This window comes from Durotheca rogersii (genome assembly GCF_024521655.1).
Source record: "Durotheca rogersii strain YMJ 92031201 chromosome Unknown GGS23scaffold_1, whole genome shotgun sequence".
Classification (NCBI taxonomy): Eukaryota; Fungi; Ascomycota; class Sordariomycetes; order Xylariales; family Xylariaceae; genus Durotheca; species Durotheca rogersii.
In genome coordinates this window covers 880,267-896,651 of record NW_026251232.1, presented here as the reverse complement: position 1 = coordinate 896,651, position 16,385 = coordinate 880,267, and the positions used below count along the sequence as shown (strand labels likewise).

The 16,385-nt window shown below is 55.0% G+C and overlaps 3 protein-coding genes across 3 annotated transcripts; all 3 read right to left on the bottom strand.

Annotated features, from left to right (window-relative positions):
• Positions 1-4,359: 4,359 nt before the first annotated feature.
• On the bottom strand, positions 4,360-5,194 carry GGS23DRAFT_591878 (uncharacterized protein; the record flags this gene model as incomplete). The annotated part of the gene is made up of 3 exons (XM_051517795.1): positions 4,360-4,418; positions 4,626-4,893; positions 5,120-5,194. 3 exons carry the CDS (start codon positions 5,192-5,194, stop codon positions 4,360-4,362), a joined length of 402 nt encoding a protein of 133 aa, XP_051376785.1.
• Positions 5,195-7,596: 2,402 nt separating this feature from the next.
• GGS23DRAFT_543889 (phosphatidylinositol 3) lies at positions 7,597-11,714 on the bottom strand. The gene is made up of 5 exons (XM_051514873.1): positions 11,277-11,714; positions 10,980-11,166; positions 8,474-10,922; positions 8,203-8,407; positions 7,597-8,148 (listed from the first exon to the last, which is right to left on the bottom strand). Exons 1-5 carry the CDS (start codon positions 11,354-11,356, stop codon positions 8,109-8,111), a joined length of 2,961 nt encoding a protein of 986 aa, XP_051376784.1. The 5' UTR covers positions 11,357-11,714; the 3' UTR covers positions 7,597-8,108.
• A 1,611-nt stretch (positions 11,715-13,325) lies between these two features.
• On the bottom strand, positions 13,326-15,107 carry GGS23DRAFT_10119 (uncharacterized protein). The gene is made up of 3 exons (XM_051510938.1): positions 15,045-15,107; positions 13,425-14,976; positions 13,326-13,359 (listed from the first exon to the last, which is right to left on the bottom strand). Exon 2 carries the CDS (start codon positions 14,539-14,541, stop codon positions 13,456-13,458), a length of 1,086 nt encoding a protein of 361 aa, XP_051376783.1. The 5' UTR covers positions 14,542-14,976; positions 15,045-15,107; the 3' UTR covers positions 13,326-13,359; positions 13,425-13,455.
• Positions 15,108-16,385: the final 1,278 nt, after the last annotated feature.

Below are 16,385 nucleotides of genomic sequence, written 5' to 3'. Positions count from 1 at the left end.
TCCTTTAATTTATTTCTCACCGACGACACGGGCATACAGATACACTCTCCCGGTCCAACATACCCGAATGCGGAAGCGGTTTTTTTACGACCCTTCTCCTCCCACGTGTCATGATTCCTCGCCCCCCCCCGGGCGCACCCCCCTTTCCCTTTGATATTCATTCTAGATTGCTACGATATCATCAGAAGCCAACTTGTGCTTCACGAGGACGAGCAGGGAGTGAGGAGACGAGAGGAGGGAGAGAAGGGGAAAAGGGCAATGAAGAGGCGTTGTTGGGGGCTAGGACCCCCAAGAGTAAGAGAAGGGGGTGAGCGGAAAGAGAGAGAGACCGAAGGAGAGCAGAAGGGAGATTAGCTTGTCCGATTCCTTGAATTTTCTCCTATCTTCTAATATTCCCCTTCCGAAGTTGTACAAGCCCCCCCCCCCTACTTTCTCCTATTTACAGGTTGTACGATGTACCCTGCTATCGACTGCTGTTGTTACTGTAACTACCACTGTCTTGGATGGATTGGGAGGCTGACTGCTTCGGCAAAATGTAAGAACCCCCCCCTTTAACCCCCTCCTCCCCCTCCAAAAAATAAAGGCAGGCCCATTCTTTTTTTTCTTAACCTGCTCAGGTTGATGTTGCAGGCCCTGGTTTCGGACTATCTAGACTGTTCAAGGACGCAGTGTGCCTGTTTTCCCTTCTCCTGCTAGCTTGAAATCTCGAATCGAGGTAATGATAGCGTATTACTCTTTAACACACACACGAGCTTACGGATTCTTTCTGTGTTGCTGTGACCGACAGATCCGGATTTCCTACTAGGAGGCACACCTAGTAAGAGTGATAGGGCGATGCCTTATGAGTTACTTTACGCCTACGTCGCGCTATTTTCCGCGATACGTAGTAGAAAGAAGAACTGCAGAGAAAGAGAAACAAGGCGAAGAAAAGCAACCCCCAAGATGTCACTGTTTACTTTTTTTTTTCACTTTGGGTCACTTACACGACATCAATAACGTGAGCCCGTCCGCCCGCCCGCTCTCCAATAGCTCGGGCACGCAGAGGACGACGAAGTACGCAACATACCGTCCTACGTGCAACACCCGTGTACGCAATGCGGTGTCGACGTAGCATGTGGCCTCGCAGGCCGTCCCCTCGTACGCTAGACGTGGTATGGATGCACGTACGTCGTATGGCCCAGGCGCAGCACGACTGCGGGCGCTGTATGGGTGGATGATGTACGCCACGGCGGCCTTACCTTACTTTGCCTTCGGGCGGGCCAACAGAAGGGATGCATGGCTGTTCTGCTCTGTCCCCGGCCCCCGTCGCCAAGCGGGCTCGCCCGCCCAACTGGTCGTCCGGCGATTGGGAAGGGCGCACTGTGGTGGGCTGGTAGCACGGTAGGGTAGAGCAGGGCAGGGGAGGGTGGTAGTAGGGCGCATACATACGTAGGTATCTACAGACACACATGCTCAAGGAGGTAGCGGGGGTGACGCACGCAGCCAAGGTCATACCTCTCCCTCCCCCCCTTGGCTCCCCTACGAAGTGGCCGGCGCCACTCACCCCGACGCTGACGCGGCGATGGCGATGACGAGCACGTTGCGGTGTGGGGGGGGGAAAGGAGAGGGGAAGGGGGGAGGGGAGCGTGTTAGTACATAGGTGGGCAGAGCTCGGGACAAGAAAAAGGCAGAGCTTACTTGCGGAGTTCCATCGTCGTCCTTACGTAGGTCGACGCCCGGATTTGGTGTGGCGGACGGGCTTGCTGCGTGCGTGCCGTACGCGGTGTAATGTGGAACATGGAAGGGGAGGGGGAGGCGATACGGTGGGAAGGACTGCCACCGCATGCTCGCCGCAGACGGACAGACGGGCCAATATATAGGCGGACATTATATAACGAGGAAACATATAGGGAGGGGGTGCGCGTAGGTGATGTGCGTGCCCAGACACGTACATATATGTGCGTGTACGTGTTGCCCGCGCGCGGCATGCATGCAGGTATTATGTGCATACCTAGGATATGAGAAGTGATATCAGACACGGCCTGCGTCGCATGCGTAGCATCATATCATCCGATTCGGTGCAGCGACGCCGATCCCAGGACGAGGAGGTGGAGGCGACCCGCGGAGCCCTACCGTTATTGTCGTCGACACTGTCATCTCTTATTTGCCGTCGATCGATCGCCCGGTTTCCAACCATTGCATGCGTAGGGCTCCTATTATCTCCCCCCCCCCCCCCCTCCCCCGTCGGCATGGAGGTGTGTCGGCGAAGGAAGCAGGTAACCGCTGTCTCTGCTGTCGTATTCGCACCCCGTCGGTCTTCTACGCCAAAAGGGGGGGGGAGGACAGCGGAGCGGCACAGGAGCGCGCCGTAACGGACATATGTAGGTATGTATGGACACGCCTATAGCCTGCGCGCTCTGCAAGGCTGGCGGCGCACCGCAGCAGACCGGCGCCCCCATCCCCGCGGAGGCCAATCGGGGACAGCAAGTAGGTATACATGCGGTCGAAGAGTTTCCTGCCTCCAGAGCGATTCGGTGACCGAGTGTGCGTCGCTGTCATCCGGCCGTCGAGGGCTTGGGGACCCCTGCCTTCTAGGCACGAATACATGTTATCCCAAACCGGCATGTCGTTGCCGGGATATATCCCGTGGTTGTTAAGTTGAGGCGAGGTCGGGCTGAAAAAAGATAAGGGCCGGTGCCAAGCGCGGGCCTAGAGAAGCAAGTGATCGCCAGAAGCCTGGGATGGGCTTGCGAATCAGATATATCCCTACCGCCGGGTCAGGTATTGGGTTGAGGGGAGGGGGGAGGGAGGTCTTGCACTAGATCGACGGACAACACACTCCCGCCAGCCAGCCAGCCAGAACGCGCTGGTTGGTCGAGGCGAGACGAGGCGGAAGAGCATCTTGGGCTAGGCGAAGCCGAAGACTGCGGTGCGTATGGACAAACTGGGGGGTTTTGCCCCCCTGCGAACGCCTTCATTCGCAAGACGGGACGGGATGGCTGTTAATGGAGTCTGTTATAGGGCGGCTCGCTGAAGGCACATGCATAACACCTATCTATCCAGCCCTCCCTTTTTACTCTCGGGTAATTTGGAATCCAGGACGGAGAGCCTAGAAGAATCCCGATCCGTTCGTTTCATGACGGAACGTATTAATATAGTTTCCGCGGATGTACCTACTTAATAATAATATCGTCGCTCTCATATATGGGTTAGTACCTTAGGTGATTACAAGCCCTAACTAATACTGTCGATAAATATTAAATCTCAGCTCGCGTTGCTCTATTATAGAGGAAACTTCACAATAAACAACGGTAGTGTTTCTTCTGCACGAGTTGGCCCCCGTGATCCGTAATAGACCTCCGAAAGACCGATTTTTTAACACTTAGCGACACAGAGAGTAGGCATTCCGCTTAGCGGATGCTAACCAAGAAACATAGTGTAGTTTACCAAACCCCAGTCGAGTATCTCAGATGGCTTTGTTGCTCTAGGATATACCAGGGCCACCGCGGGCGACACATTCGTGCGAGTAATACTATCAACTGGGCCATTCGTGCAACCTGGGTAGAGTCCTGGAGGTAACAGTTCCCGACGGCCTCTTGTCAACAAGATGGATCCCACTGTTTACTGGAATCAAGGCCAGATACGTTCCTAAGAGAGGCAGCGTGGAATATTTCAACGCCCGCATATCACGACACGGGCTGGGTTATTATGGTTAGCTGAGAAAAGACTTTATGGCGAAGAGTAGCACTTCCTGTGCCTGTTTCTCGGGGTTATTCCCGTGCCGTTGTGAGTAGGGAGGCTATGTTTATAACACACATATATCTCGCATCTACGTACATGGTATCGTGGCACACCCCAAACTGTTGTTCGCAGACAGGATAGGCATTCTCTCAACTCCCCCCTCAAAGCGCCGAGATACTCAAGCTACCGGATCGCTAGCAACGCTCAACCTTTCCCCTCCCGTCAAAGAAGCCCACGTCGGGACATCGCTGATACTACATGCCGTCTCGCTGGTAAATCTCAGGCATTTCTTTCTTTCTCTACGCGGGCCACCCTCGCATAACCCCCCTTTCCCCTTAGGACTTTTTGCCTCCCGGCCGTCCACGTCGCAAAGCGAGAATACTCCCGTGAAAGCGCTGGTAACACCCGTCTCGGGCCCCCGTGTCTATTCGACTCTCTCCTCAAGAGAGCAGAGAGCCTAGGAACGTCATCCTACACTTTCAGCACCCCACCCCCCTTTTTTTCATTCCTCTCCGCGTCTCAAGCGAGGCGTTTGAGGCCGAGGGCACGGGCCGGCTCGGGGGACGGCTGAGTCGGAAGGGGGGCGGGAGGTAGAGGGGACGTCGACAGCGGCGTGCGGACAGACCCGTCGTGGGGCCGTCAGCCGCGGCCGCGCTCGCTGCCGTCGAGCAGAGGCGTCGCTATTCCCCCTTCTGTGTCTGAAGCGCCGTCAGCAAGTCACCTACCCGTCGCTTCTCCACGATCTCTCCCTCTCTCTCTCTCTCTCTCTCTCTCTCTCTCTCTCTCTCTCTCTCTCTCTCTCTCTCTCTCTATGTCGCCAAGCCCAGGTCCGCGTAAGGAGCGCCACGCGGCAAAAAGCAAAAGAACGACAAAGGAAAGAAGAAGAAGAAGAAGAGAATCCCTACGCTTGCGCGGCGGAGCGACGCGGCGCCGCCGCCGCTCCCAGCCGAGGCCGAGACTGCGCTCCAGGACGCGGCGCCGGGCGCGCGTGAGGTGCCAGGGCGGGGGCGAGCGCTCGACGAGGGCCAGGGCGCCGCAGTGCTCGCGCCGCAGCGCCGCGAGCAGGTCGCGCGCCTGCCGGGCGGTGACCTCGCGGCCGAGGAGCCGGCTCAGCGCCGCCGCGACGCCCAGCGGGCCCAGCTTGCCCGGGAGGCTGCGGTGCTCGAGTTTGCACTGTCACAGGGTGAGGGGGGGGGGGGGGGGGTAAGCGAGGCTTAGGGGTCTACGGGAGGGGTATCAGGGGGGAAGGGATGGGTGTTGGGTCGTGATGGGAATAAGGGTGGGCGTGTGAGGACGGTAAGGACGGTGTTGTGAAATCGACGGATTTTGACAAGTCGAAGACGTGCTTGTTGTAGGTAGCAGGACAGTCGAGAGCGAGGCGCCAGACCTAGGTACTCACAAGCAGGACAACAACAACGTCGAGCTCCTTGGCCGACCACTCTCGGAGCTCGGAGCTCTTTACGATGTACGACATTGCCGTTGTACAGTTGATGAACGCGTTTCGGTACGGAAGACGAGTGGTTTTAGCGATAAAATATATAGGGGTGTTGAGTTGTCTCAGTGGTCGTTGTCGTTGGCCTGTTCCGAGTTGCAGTCGCTGCTGGTAGGGGCTGTAGGGTTGTTCATACTCGAGAAAGTCAGGGGATATAGCGAAGAAGCGGCGAGAGGAAGATATCTGTCTATATATACCGAGAGAGAAAGAGGGATGAATGCTTGATCGAATGTCTGCGATGCGTGGCAGGAGAGAGAATGTGTTACCCGGCTGATGCTAGTAAATATTGGTCAACTACAGGCACAAAGTACCGAAACTCGAGAGCATTAACCTACGTTTTTCTATTAAATCTCAAATTGTTCCGTCGTCACGATTTAACTCGAAGAAGTCGTATTGATTCTAATACCCCTCGGATACATTTGACTCCATTGTAGACTCGAGATGGAAGGGCTATTCGAGTTCAAACATCTCAGCCGCACAATTATATCCGTCAATGCTTTCCGTCCTGTAGGCCAACCCTCATACATGACCCTGACTATACAACATTATGTGCCCTACTAGGGACTCTTATGGAGATGTGATGGAGGAGCTGGGCATCTATGGCGGCTGTCTGAGGTGCCAATATTCACACTGGCGGCTGGAGGATTCACACAAAATCAGCTAATTGAGGACTTCGCATCGTCTGGTAGGTATAACTACGGTTGGTGGAACCATGATCAACAACTACCCTCATTACAAAGATTCAAGATGGGTTGAGCTGTAGCTTATCTGAGTAAGGGGAGAGGCCATGGCTATACACCATACATCTCCGAACGCCTGTATAGGGCATGATGCTAGGTCCCCGGCTTCCACTTCGATAACACCCGTCACCACCATTCTTGAACACATCTCCGTAATATTCGGCAGGCTGCCTTATTCAGTGTATAGGCGCTTTATATCCCAGCAAAAACCCGGTAGGAAATCATTTCTGTCGCCTGAAAACGCAGACGTCTACATTTCCTCGTTTGGGTATGCACGTTTATGTATAGGGAGGATTCCCTACGTGACAACTTGAGAATAAGATCTCCCTTTCTTGTGCCAAGGGCAATGCCCCAATGTATCTTCAACCGTTTTCGTGCTGAAATATGTATAGCCCTAATGAGGGGGGTTGTTAGTGAATAACAAGTACTGGCTTTTACAGAGTGTCATACGTCTGAGAAGTATTCGTTGATATCCATGGGAGGATGAGAGTGTCCAGCTTGCACTGGTTTAGCAGAGCCACTGTGTGGGTGCCGTCCGTAACAGACAGAATAGATACCGGATCGATGCACGGTCCGTGCAGTTGAAAGTTGCCCATCGATAGGATCCTAGTAGAACGAAGGTCGAATGTTCTTCCGTCTCCATTGGGTTATGGCCGTCAAGAAGGCATGGGAAGATGAGTTGGAATCGAAAGGTGTTCATGCGGTGAAATGCTGCTGTAGTATCTCACCTTCTTAGGGGTCGGCCCTAGGAATCTAGAGGAGCAGGGCCAGGCAGGAATGACAACGATGCATCAAGATCTTGATACTCGGCTGACGTGTCATCCACGCCCTCTGCTTGGCCCCGCTCCTCCAGATTCCTAAGGCCGACTCCCACAAGGAAGATGAAGGTGAAATACCACAGCGGCATTCTACCGAGTTGATATAACCCCCCGCCCGCCACCCCATGGTTGTGTTGATTTGTGTTAGATCGACGGGGGAGGGGGGGGGGGGGGGACGTGAGACAGGAGGATAGTGCCGTGATGAGATGGATATCTCATTACTATAGGCATTGAGGCCATATTGGCAAAGCTCGTGGGGGGGTTGTCGTTGTTGTCGTTGTAGGAGGATGATCAAAGAGAGGAGGAAGGGGGAGATTGGGGGAGGAGTCTGAACTGGAAGGGCGAACCTTATAGTTGATGTCATGGTAGATGGTGGTTATTATGGTGATATGATGAGCAGTGGATGCTCACGCTAAGGGAAAGGAAGCAATAAGTAGGGTGGTTTGACAGGTGGTAATCCATGAGTCTGGCGTCGAGTGCTCAGATATTTATATTGGTTTTCTGAAAGGTATTCGTTCATGTGTGGGGGAGAAAGGCACATATTTATAGTTGGGGACAGGTGAACAAAATCAGCAGATCTCTAAATTGAGAGGAAAGTATTTTTTTTCTCGATTTTTGTTGAGGGATGGTCGAAATAACACCTGGTGCTCAAAGACAAGTTTCGACAGCCCAAGATGGTTTCATAAGTACGGGTCCCTTTATGGTGTTATATTAATGTGACGGTAGGTGATCTGCTGAATAACATAGGATGGCCTAGAGATTTGGGTGGTATTATTCCCAACTGAATATGTCCACAGTTGACAAGTCGTTGCAGTTTAGCAGTGTGATCTATTCCTCGTACCTTCGATGCTCACAATAGAGGTTGAACACAGACTGCAGTTGACTTAATGAGACAAACTTAGCTTGGGATTGAAGAGGAATCATTGCTAGGTAAGGATTGGTATTAGCAAGGGGGTTGAGATAGAGAGTGCTAGTCTGGGCTATGGAACTTGGCTGCTTGGATGCCTCTGGTCTCCTGCTCTGCCGCTCCTCTCTATGAAGCCAACCCTAGCCTGGCCATACCCCTGCGTACACCCATCCTGCAACTTACTATTCAAAATCATCAAATGGTGCCCACCTGAGGATTAGCGTCTCAAAATTGGTTGGTTCGCAAGCATGTATGTATATAGAGAAGACCTTGTCGTCCTGTCGCTGATGTCTAGCCATTCAAACAAACAATGGTTAACTCTGGACGGAGGCCAGTCCGAACCTGAGTCTATCGCCCGCAACGCCGCCCAAATGCCGCAATGCTGTTAACACCCCGTGGCCCGGATACAGAGGCCCTCTATGGTCGATTGACTAATATATACCCTGGGTGCGGTATTGGAAAGTGTCGTAACTGCTGAGCGTTAGAGTCGATTTAGCTAGAATGAGGAGGCGGAAGTCAACTAACAGTCGTGTATAGTAGCTGCCCAGTGACTTTGCGATGAGATCAGTCTCGACGAAAGTCTCTGCTCCATCGGCACTCAGATGCAACTGAAAACGCTGCCGCAATGTTGCCGTCGCCTGTGTTACTCCAACCGCGAAGCACGGCATATTCGAATCCCGTCCCATCATGCTGACTAGATCAATGATGTTGTCCGCCGAACGACGTAAAGCTAAGAAGGTATTAGAAGAAAAAAAAAAGGCGCGCATGGCAAGTCTTGCTCCTCTAGAAGTCTTACCTTGAAAGGCCTGCTTGCATAGCGTCTTGAAGTCTTCAAAATCGGGAGAATCAACCCCGCCCAACACCTCCACGTATTCCCACGTCAGTTTGAAAGGGGCTGCTTCAAATCCGACGGACCCGGGCGAATTTGAAAGCATAAAGCCGAAGTCGATGTGGATAATGTGCCCCTCGTTATCGATGAGCACATTGCCGTTGTGCCGATCTTTTAATTGCAATACATACGAGATGATGCTGTATGCTGCGAGGGAGCGTTTGAAGGCGTCTACGGCTGCTCGGTAAGGCTCGCTTTCTGGCTTGCCAAACGTCTTGACCCAATGGTCCTTGAGCGTTGCGAGGCGGCGTCGAGGGTTTGCCCCGGACTCTATCGAGGCTAGAGTCAAGCTACGTTTGAGCGAGTGCAGGGATACACCATTCGTGATCGTTTCGATGAGACCCGATGACTCGCCGGTGACCAGGATTCGCATCAGCTTCACCCACACGGGGACGCTCGCATCCACCCAAATCTTGTGGCAGACCTGGATGAGTTGACACGCAAAAGCTTCCTGCCGGAGATCGGCCCCGGTCTTGACGATGACACTAACCAAATCCCAATTCTTCATCCACCCGTACGGCGAGGTCTTGCGAATCCGTTCCTTCTTCATATGCCATGCTTCACCAAACACCGCGGCACTCGGGTCGTCACGATCCCCTTTCCTCTGGACACCGCCGGTCATCGCGTCGTTCTCCATCCGAGCAGCGCCCGCGTTCGGGTTAGTTGTCGGCTCGAGGTCCTCTTCCAAGTCGCCGCCTTCGGAAGCCGAGGATGCCGCCGCATTGGCCTTGGCTATGATTAAATCAAAGGTGGGACCGTGACCGTCGTCGAGGTCGAAGCTTTGTTCCTCAAGGCTCTGCATGCTTGCGATGATTCTGGACCGGATAGCGGCAACCTCCTGCCGCGGTCTCTTACCGCTCGTAGCTTCTAGCTGAGCTAGCATCTGCGATGCTGTCCGCATGTGTGTTGCCAGAGCCGAGAAATCCGGTTGGTCGCTTAGAGTGTTCCGGTGGTTGGGTAAGGTTAGCCTTCTCAACGGACCGGGACTGCTTGATCTGGATGTTGACGTTGTTGAAGTTCGTGGTGGAGTCAAGTTCGGTGGAGAGGATATGTTTGCTATGCCATTAGTCAGGCTGATGCGGCCGATAGGCTGCTTCCCATTCCTCCTATCAACAATGTCGTCGTCGTCGTAGGGTTTCAGCATCGGTGAGGTCCCTAAGTCGCCCGAGGTGGGTTCGAACACGCTATCGATCTTCTCTACCACAGAAGAGGGTTCCCGCTCAGCTGTTTGCGTTCTTTGCGAATCTGACAGGTCGAAGAGGCGCTTGCGAGTGCCTTGCTCAGACACAAGGTTACTGAGAAGCCGCTGGTTCTCTCTGGAGGTAGGATCGAATGTGAAGTCATCGCGAAGGATCTCGAGCATGAGGAGGTAGGGTACCTTTTCGGCGCTGTTAAGAACGGTGGCCTCTGCAGGGTTGATCCTCACAATACGATGGTGACGACTCTTTGCAGGCGAACCGTCGACTAGAGTGGGTGGACAGATGATAGGTATGTCCAGCTCGGCTGGTAAGTCTCTAGCGATGAGCGCAAGCTCGGCACGTAGAGCGCTGAGACGAGCCGGCTTCGGCACAATGACTAAGCGGTTTGATATATCCTCAAGCGCCGGCAGAAACGCGGTTTGACAATGAAAGTAATTCTGCCGCAATAATTTTGCCTTCTGGGCCACTGTCATCTCGGCTAGACTTGCAAGCGTTTTGATATGGTGAGAATGTCTTCGCGTTATGGTGTCGGTCGGACGCGGGAGCCCGGCGGAGAGCGGCGTGATTGGTCGTGCTGGCATCCTTGGCGATCTTACCTCGGGGAGCGGGAGAGACGACGAGCTCAAGCGAGCATCCAACAGCCTACTGTCAACATAGCCCGGCTTCCGCGGTTCGGGTGCGGCGTCTCCGTCGTCCCCGAGACTCGGGGGTGGGGGAGGGGTTACATGCAACGGAAACCTGGGCGTCGAAATAACCTTTCTCGAGTCGGGCACGCTCCCGATCCGGGCCGGCTCCCGCGGCCGCCGCGACCTCGTCGTGTTCCCCGTCACGGTTTGACTTCTCGTGACCTTTGGCGGCTGGCTCGGCTGGCTCGTCTCGGATATAACGTCGCCAGAGGGGTGGGGTTTCCTCGCCTGCGCGACGGCTAACGGGCCGGCCCATTGCGGCAGGCCCGGGAGACCGACGCTGGCTAGGACAAAGCTCGCCAGCACGGTGACGGGGAGGGCGTTCTCTTTGATCTTGTCGTGTCGCGCGGCTTCCGAGAGGCCGAAGACGATATGCTGCACCTTGTTGTAAACCCTCCGGCAGGTCTTGAAGGCTTCGGACTGGGGCGTCGAGGCGAGGTCGTGCAGATAGGTTTGGAAGAGCCAAAATGTCTGAGGCAAATTCAGCAGGACATTCTAACGGGGACGGGTTTCGGCGCGGGTGCAGACCAGCAGAGCGGCAGTGACAGATTCCTCGCAGAGATCCAGCAGGAACTCTTCCAGCGCCATAGACTCATTGTCGACGCTCATTATAAGGTGGCACAGCTGGGGCAGGAAGAACTCGATGTCCTCGTAGGGGAACTGGCGGAGCTTCGAGCACAGGACATAGTGGATGCCGACATGGTCCGCATATCGACTTTCACAAACGCCGAGTTAGCAAGCGAGCGCGACAGGAGCGAGAGAGAGAGAGAGAGAGAGGCACAGGCCGAGCGACGGCACCGAGGGAGGGAGAGCAAGCAGACTTACGACAGATAGGAAACAGAGAGAAAGGGGTTCTGGTTGAAGACATCACTCTCGATAAAGCGCTGGAGTAGATCCCACGACATAGCGAGCTGACGGTGTTGGCTAGGGATGGGAAGAAATCGTGAGGCTCAATGCCTCACCTATGGCTCGACATGAAATGATTGGATCGAGTGGAAGGGGGCTGTCATGGCTGAGCGGGATGCAGCGAAGCGTCAACGTGTCGAAAAGCTCAATGCCTGACCGAAGATTTACAGTGTGGGTGGGTTTTCGACGTCGGCGCGCATCTCGACAAGAGAACAGACAGCAACCTCCTCCTCCTCTTCTTTGCCCAGGTTGGGCATGTACATGCCTCCTCCCATAGAAGTACCTCCCTCAGGTACTGAACCCAAACCCCGTCCCAAGGCTGGCAGGTTACTTGCCCGGGTACTTTCCCGGGTACTTGCCCAGGAGGGTGGAGATTGGGTGGAGGTATGTAGTGGGCAAGTAGCCACCCACTAGGAGATATGTACTCATATATCTACGACGTACCTGTGGTCTGTAGGTGCGGTAGGTACGTGCCTTCGTTACCCATTATAGGTTAGGTACACTACCTAAGGAGGTAGGTACCTAATATCGTTCCGCAATGCCACTGTAGAAGCTCTTCAGTTGGCGTCGACTTAACGTGTACGGTACATTTGGTATACCTTCAGTGTACACGCATCGGATAGGTACACTTTGATGTTCGCTTTACGTAAGGCGCCAGGTCCTTCCGGGACAGCAGAGGCTTGCCGGTTCTCCCGTGGGCAGCTTAAGAGGTAGGTATATTGTAATAGCACTGACCTCGACCTTGCTGCTTCACGTACCTCGGTATCTTAACCGGTCCATCGCATGGGTGGTGGGTTAGGTACCTCTTTGGTGGGAGGTAGGTCGATCTCACCCATTCAAATGCACCAAGGCCATCCTTGGAACCCCTAGCTCCGTGCTCAGCACCTCAGATTAGAGGTATTAGAGATACCTGCCTAGGTAGGTAAATTAGAGTTCAGGTGTCAGGTACCTACGTATAATAATCTTCTGGGACAGATTCTGGCCTCACCTCAACCTCGATCGGATTGGGTTGGTAGTATAAGTGCATTGAAGACCAGATGACAGGTATTTTAGGTACTGCTAGACGGCTGTCGTAGAGTTACCTACCTAGGTAACTTGCCTATCAATCACCCTACCTATCTCCTACCTACCTACCTTCATGCCTCCTACATACCTGAGCTGAAGCATGTACATACCTACCTACCTATGTAGGTAGGTAAGCATACGTGTGTAGGTGTAGATGGAGGAGGGGGAGGTGAAAGCGAGACAGAATAGGATGATCCGCCCGTCCGTGATAGAGACGAGACAAGTCAGAAGAATACTGTTGTCTCGAGACCCGACGGCCCCGTCGCCTCTAGGCATTCAGGGGTAAGCGAAGAATCAAACAGACCAGCGAATAACCTCTCTGACGCGTTGCCAGGAGGTGCCTTGGCAGGAAATTAATGAAGCCCCGCAAGTTTCCTCTTCATCCGTATATCCTAAGCACATCATGGCTGGCAGGGTGCTTCCGTCCATCTGTAGGTATGTAGGTGAGACCGTCGGCATGGGGGGTAGAACATCATCGCGGAACGCTATCGAGAATGCAGACGGCAAAAGAAGGATGGTACGTACGTGTATGCACACATACAGGGTGCGTAGCAGTGGCATTCCAGGTACACAGGCGGACCACTTTCCAGCCTTACCGGGGTGGTCTCATCACGAGCAATTATCACGACAGCTTCCCATATCTCGAGTTTCTTCTTCTGCTTCCCTCCCCCCGTTGTTCCTACCGGAGCGTGCAGTGGCAGCTGGGCTTAGAATTCCCTCACTATCTTTTTACATTACTTATACGGCTGTTTTTTCTCTCTCGGGTCTCACCAGTCGTGTCTCCTATGCTCGGTTACCGCTTTCCCCGGCAAGGGAACCCGCACGAGTCGGCGCATAGCATGATCGGCCGGGCATGCATCTTCCTGTCACTGCGTAGGGTAGCCCCTTAGTAAACCTCCAACGCCGGTATATGCCGCCCCTCGGTGATGTAGAACGCCTGCGGCTCAAATCATTACTCATCGTGACCTCGTCATCGCCGTGATACAACCAAGAGAAAAGTACCTAGACGGAAGTGGTATGGCGGAAGCGATCGCTACGCCGGCGCCTTCTTTTTGCGCCCGCCCCTCCCCTTTTTCTTGACCTCTCCGCCGTCCGCCTCCTCGTCGCTGTCGGTGTCGGCTCTGCCCTTACCCGCGCCCCTCCCTCCCTCCTTCTCCTCGGTGACTTTGGCGACGATATCTTGCAGGAAGTCCCATTCGTTAGTCGAATCCACGGCGTGCTTGAGCATCTGCGCCGTGATCCTCTTCGAGTTCTTCTCCCTCGCCACATCCGCGCTCTTTCGCACAAGCTGCACCATGAACAGCTCCAGCGCCTTGCCTACCGCGATAGGCGTCTGCTGCGCGACCTTGCCCACCTCCTCGTCGGCCTGCATTATACGCTTGATCCGCGCGGTAGGGAACTTGGTCTTGACGGGCGACGCGCCCAGCTCGCTCTGCCGTGCCGCCGGGGCAATCTTGCGCGGCGGCATAGTGTTCGGCGGATCGGCCAATTGGGACTGGTCGTAGAAGACAGGCGGCTGCGCAGGCAGGAATTGGGCGGGTTGGGCCTGGGGGGTCGGGTGGAAAGGGGCGGCTGACGCGGGCTCGGAATAGGGCGGATGATACGAAGCGAGGCCCGGATCTTGCAGGCTCAAAGGCGGCCGGTCGGTGTAGGCGAATTGAGTCTGCTGTCGGGGGGAATAGTACTGCGCCTCTGGCTGTGGCGGTTGCTGATTTCTAACGTTGCGCGGCGGCGGATAGGTGTTGAAGGCGGCGTGGCTGTTACCGGAGTCGTCGAGGCCGATGTTGCTATATGCTGCTGCTGGAGCTGGTGATGTTGGAGCTGTGCCGACGGGTTGTGCAAGCGGCGGTAGAGACGAAGGGGTAGGGGGCTGATATGGCGCGGAGGTGTACTGGTGGCGGGGCTGTGGCTGGCCGTATCTCAAAGAAGCTCGGGCGACAGCTGGCGCCTGTGTCTGTGCCACTCCGGGACCAGCTGCTAGACCGACTCCGGCCCCAAGCGTGGGCTGAAAGGGGTAGCCACCTGGGGCGTTGGCGCTGGCAGGGATGTCGGTGGCGCCGGAGTAGAAAGAAGAGAGATCGGGCGATTTGGGCGCATAAGAGCCGCCTTGGGTGGACATGACTTCAACAAATGTATAGTAGGAGAAGATGCCACACAGCCAGATGCGAAGAAAATCGGAGAACTCAGGGACGGCGGGGCAGGTCTCTTTTGAGACCTGGCTGCAACCCTGGAGCTTGTCGGATTGGCGAGAGTGGCTGGTCAAGACAGGCGACTCATCGGGTTGCCCTGAAATGGATGGGTCGAAACGGAGGCTGCAGGACCGGGGAGGGCGTGTTTTTATCTGCCACCGTCTCGGGCGTTGGCTACAGTGCCAGAACAACTGAGGTACAGACGTTTACCTCTGCAGGCTAGGTACCTAGGAGGTAGCTTTTAGGCAGCGCGATGGGGTATGAGGATTGGAAGGCAGGCTGATGCACGGAGGTCTGTAGTGTACCTGTAGTGTACCTCTGCGGCGTCCCTGGACAGCCCCGGCCAACCTAGACGCTGTAGGGAGCTGGGTATAAGCCTTAGGCAGGAGAGGTACCTAGGAGGTATGCGGGTGTAGAGTACGTGGGCAGGTACCTGGGCAGACAGCACCCCATAGAACGTGCACAAGAATGCAGGAGGAGCAGGAGATCTCCGATTGGAGAGCGAGGGTGCGCGTGCAGGTATATATGTGTGGATGGTGCGGGTAAGAGGGGAGTGTACCCAGGTGGCCAATACCTAAATAAGAGCCGTTCCCGCGTGGGCCAGACACCTAGATGGATAATAGTCACTATGTATGCCCGCCTGACGGATTGTCGCACCCCCTCCTTTGTTATCTTTGTTATCGGGGATGGACGGGAAGTCTGTGGTGTGTGTGTGTGTGCGCTCTGCTGCTGTATGCGCGTGTCTGCGTGTGGTAGGGGACGGGGCGGGTATGTACCTATATCAGCTGGATTACGAGGTGGGTACACGAGGTAGGCAACTCCGTTGAAAAAGGACGGTGGGGCACCACTTGAAATGCGATGCCTGCCCGGATACACAACGCAGATATAGGTTAGTCAGGCCGAAGCATGGGCGCCGGAGCAATAGAACAATCGACGATGCGACGATGCGGATGGTCCAGCTCGGCGGTCGTGAGCGTCGGGGGTGCGCCTAGCAAAGGAAGAAAAATAAGAAAAAAGAAAAAATGAAGATCGGTGAACACTAGGCAGGTAGGCAGGCTACTGGGTGATACCTCCTAGCGATTACGGGCCACCGTTGTCATTTATAGCATACGAGCAGCGACCCCGCCGGCAGCCCTGGAACAAGCAAAGAGGACGCAGCGCGGCGCGGTGCGGTGCAGCGTCTTCAGCTGGGAAATCTGCCGGGCGGTGAGAGTGGGGTGCTGGGCAGGCTGGCGTTGGTGTGGGATGGGATGGGATGGGACGGGACTCGAATATCTGGCCGTTGGTTGGAGGGAAGGTCTCGGGTTCTGCTCGAACCAGCGCCGCGGGTTGGACTGTTTGGATTGGGCTCTGCACCCAGAACATGGACTGTCGACCGCAGCACGGGCTGGCGAACGAGCACCGTTTTTATATCCGCGACGGCCCACTGCGACGCGAAATCAAATCAGGGGTCCAGCTGTTGTGATTGGCACAGCCACCGAGCAAAAACGGAAGGGATGGCGGGAGACAAATTCACCTCACTTTTTGCGTTCGAGGCTACCTCCTAGTTACAGGCACCCAGGCAGGTACCTACCTTAGATACCTTACCTCCTGGGTTGCCTACAGGTTACAATACCACCGACTACGTACCTGCAACTGTACACGCTACATTCCCTTCAATACCTCGTTCTATTCCTATGCGTGTATACCTACCCCCCTAGGTACCTGCCAACCCGCCCACCCTAGAGGGTAGGTGTGGGTACTTAACCTAGTACCTGCCTAGAGGTACCTAAGG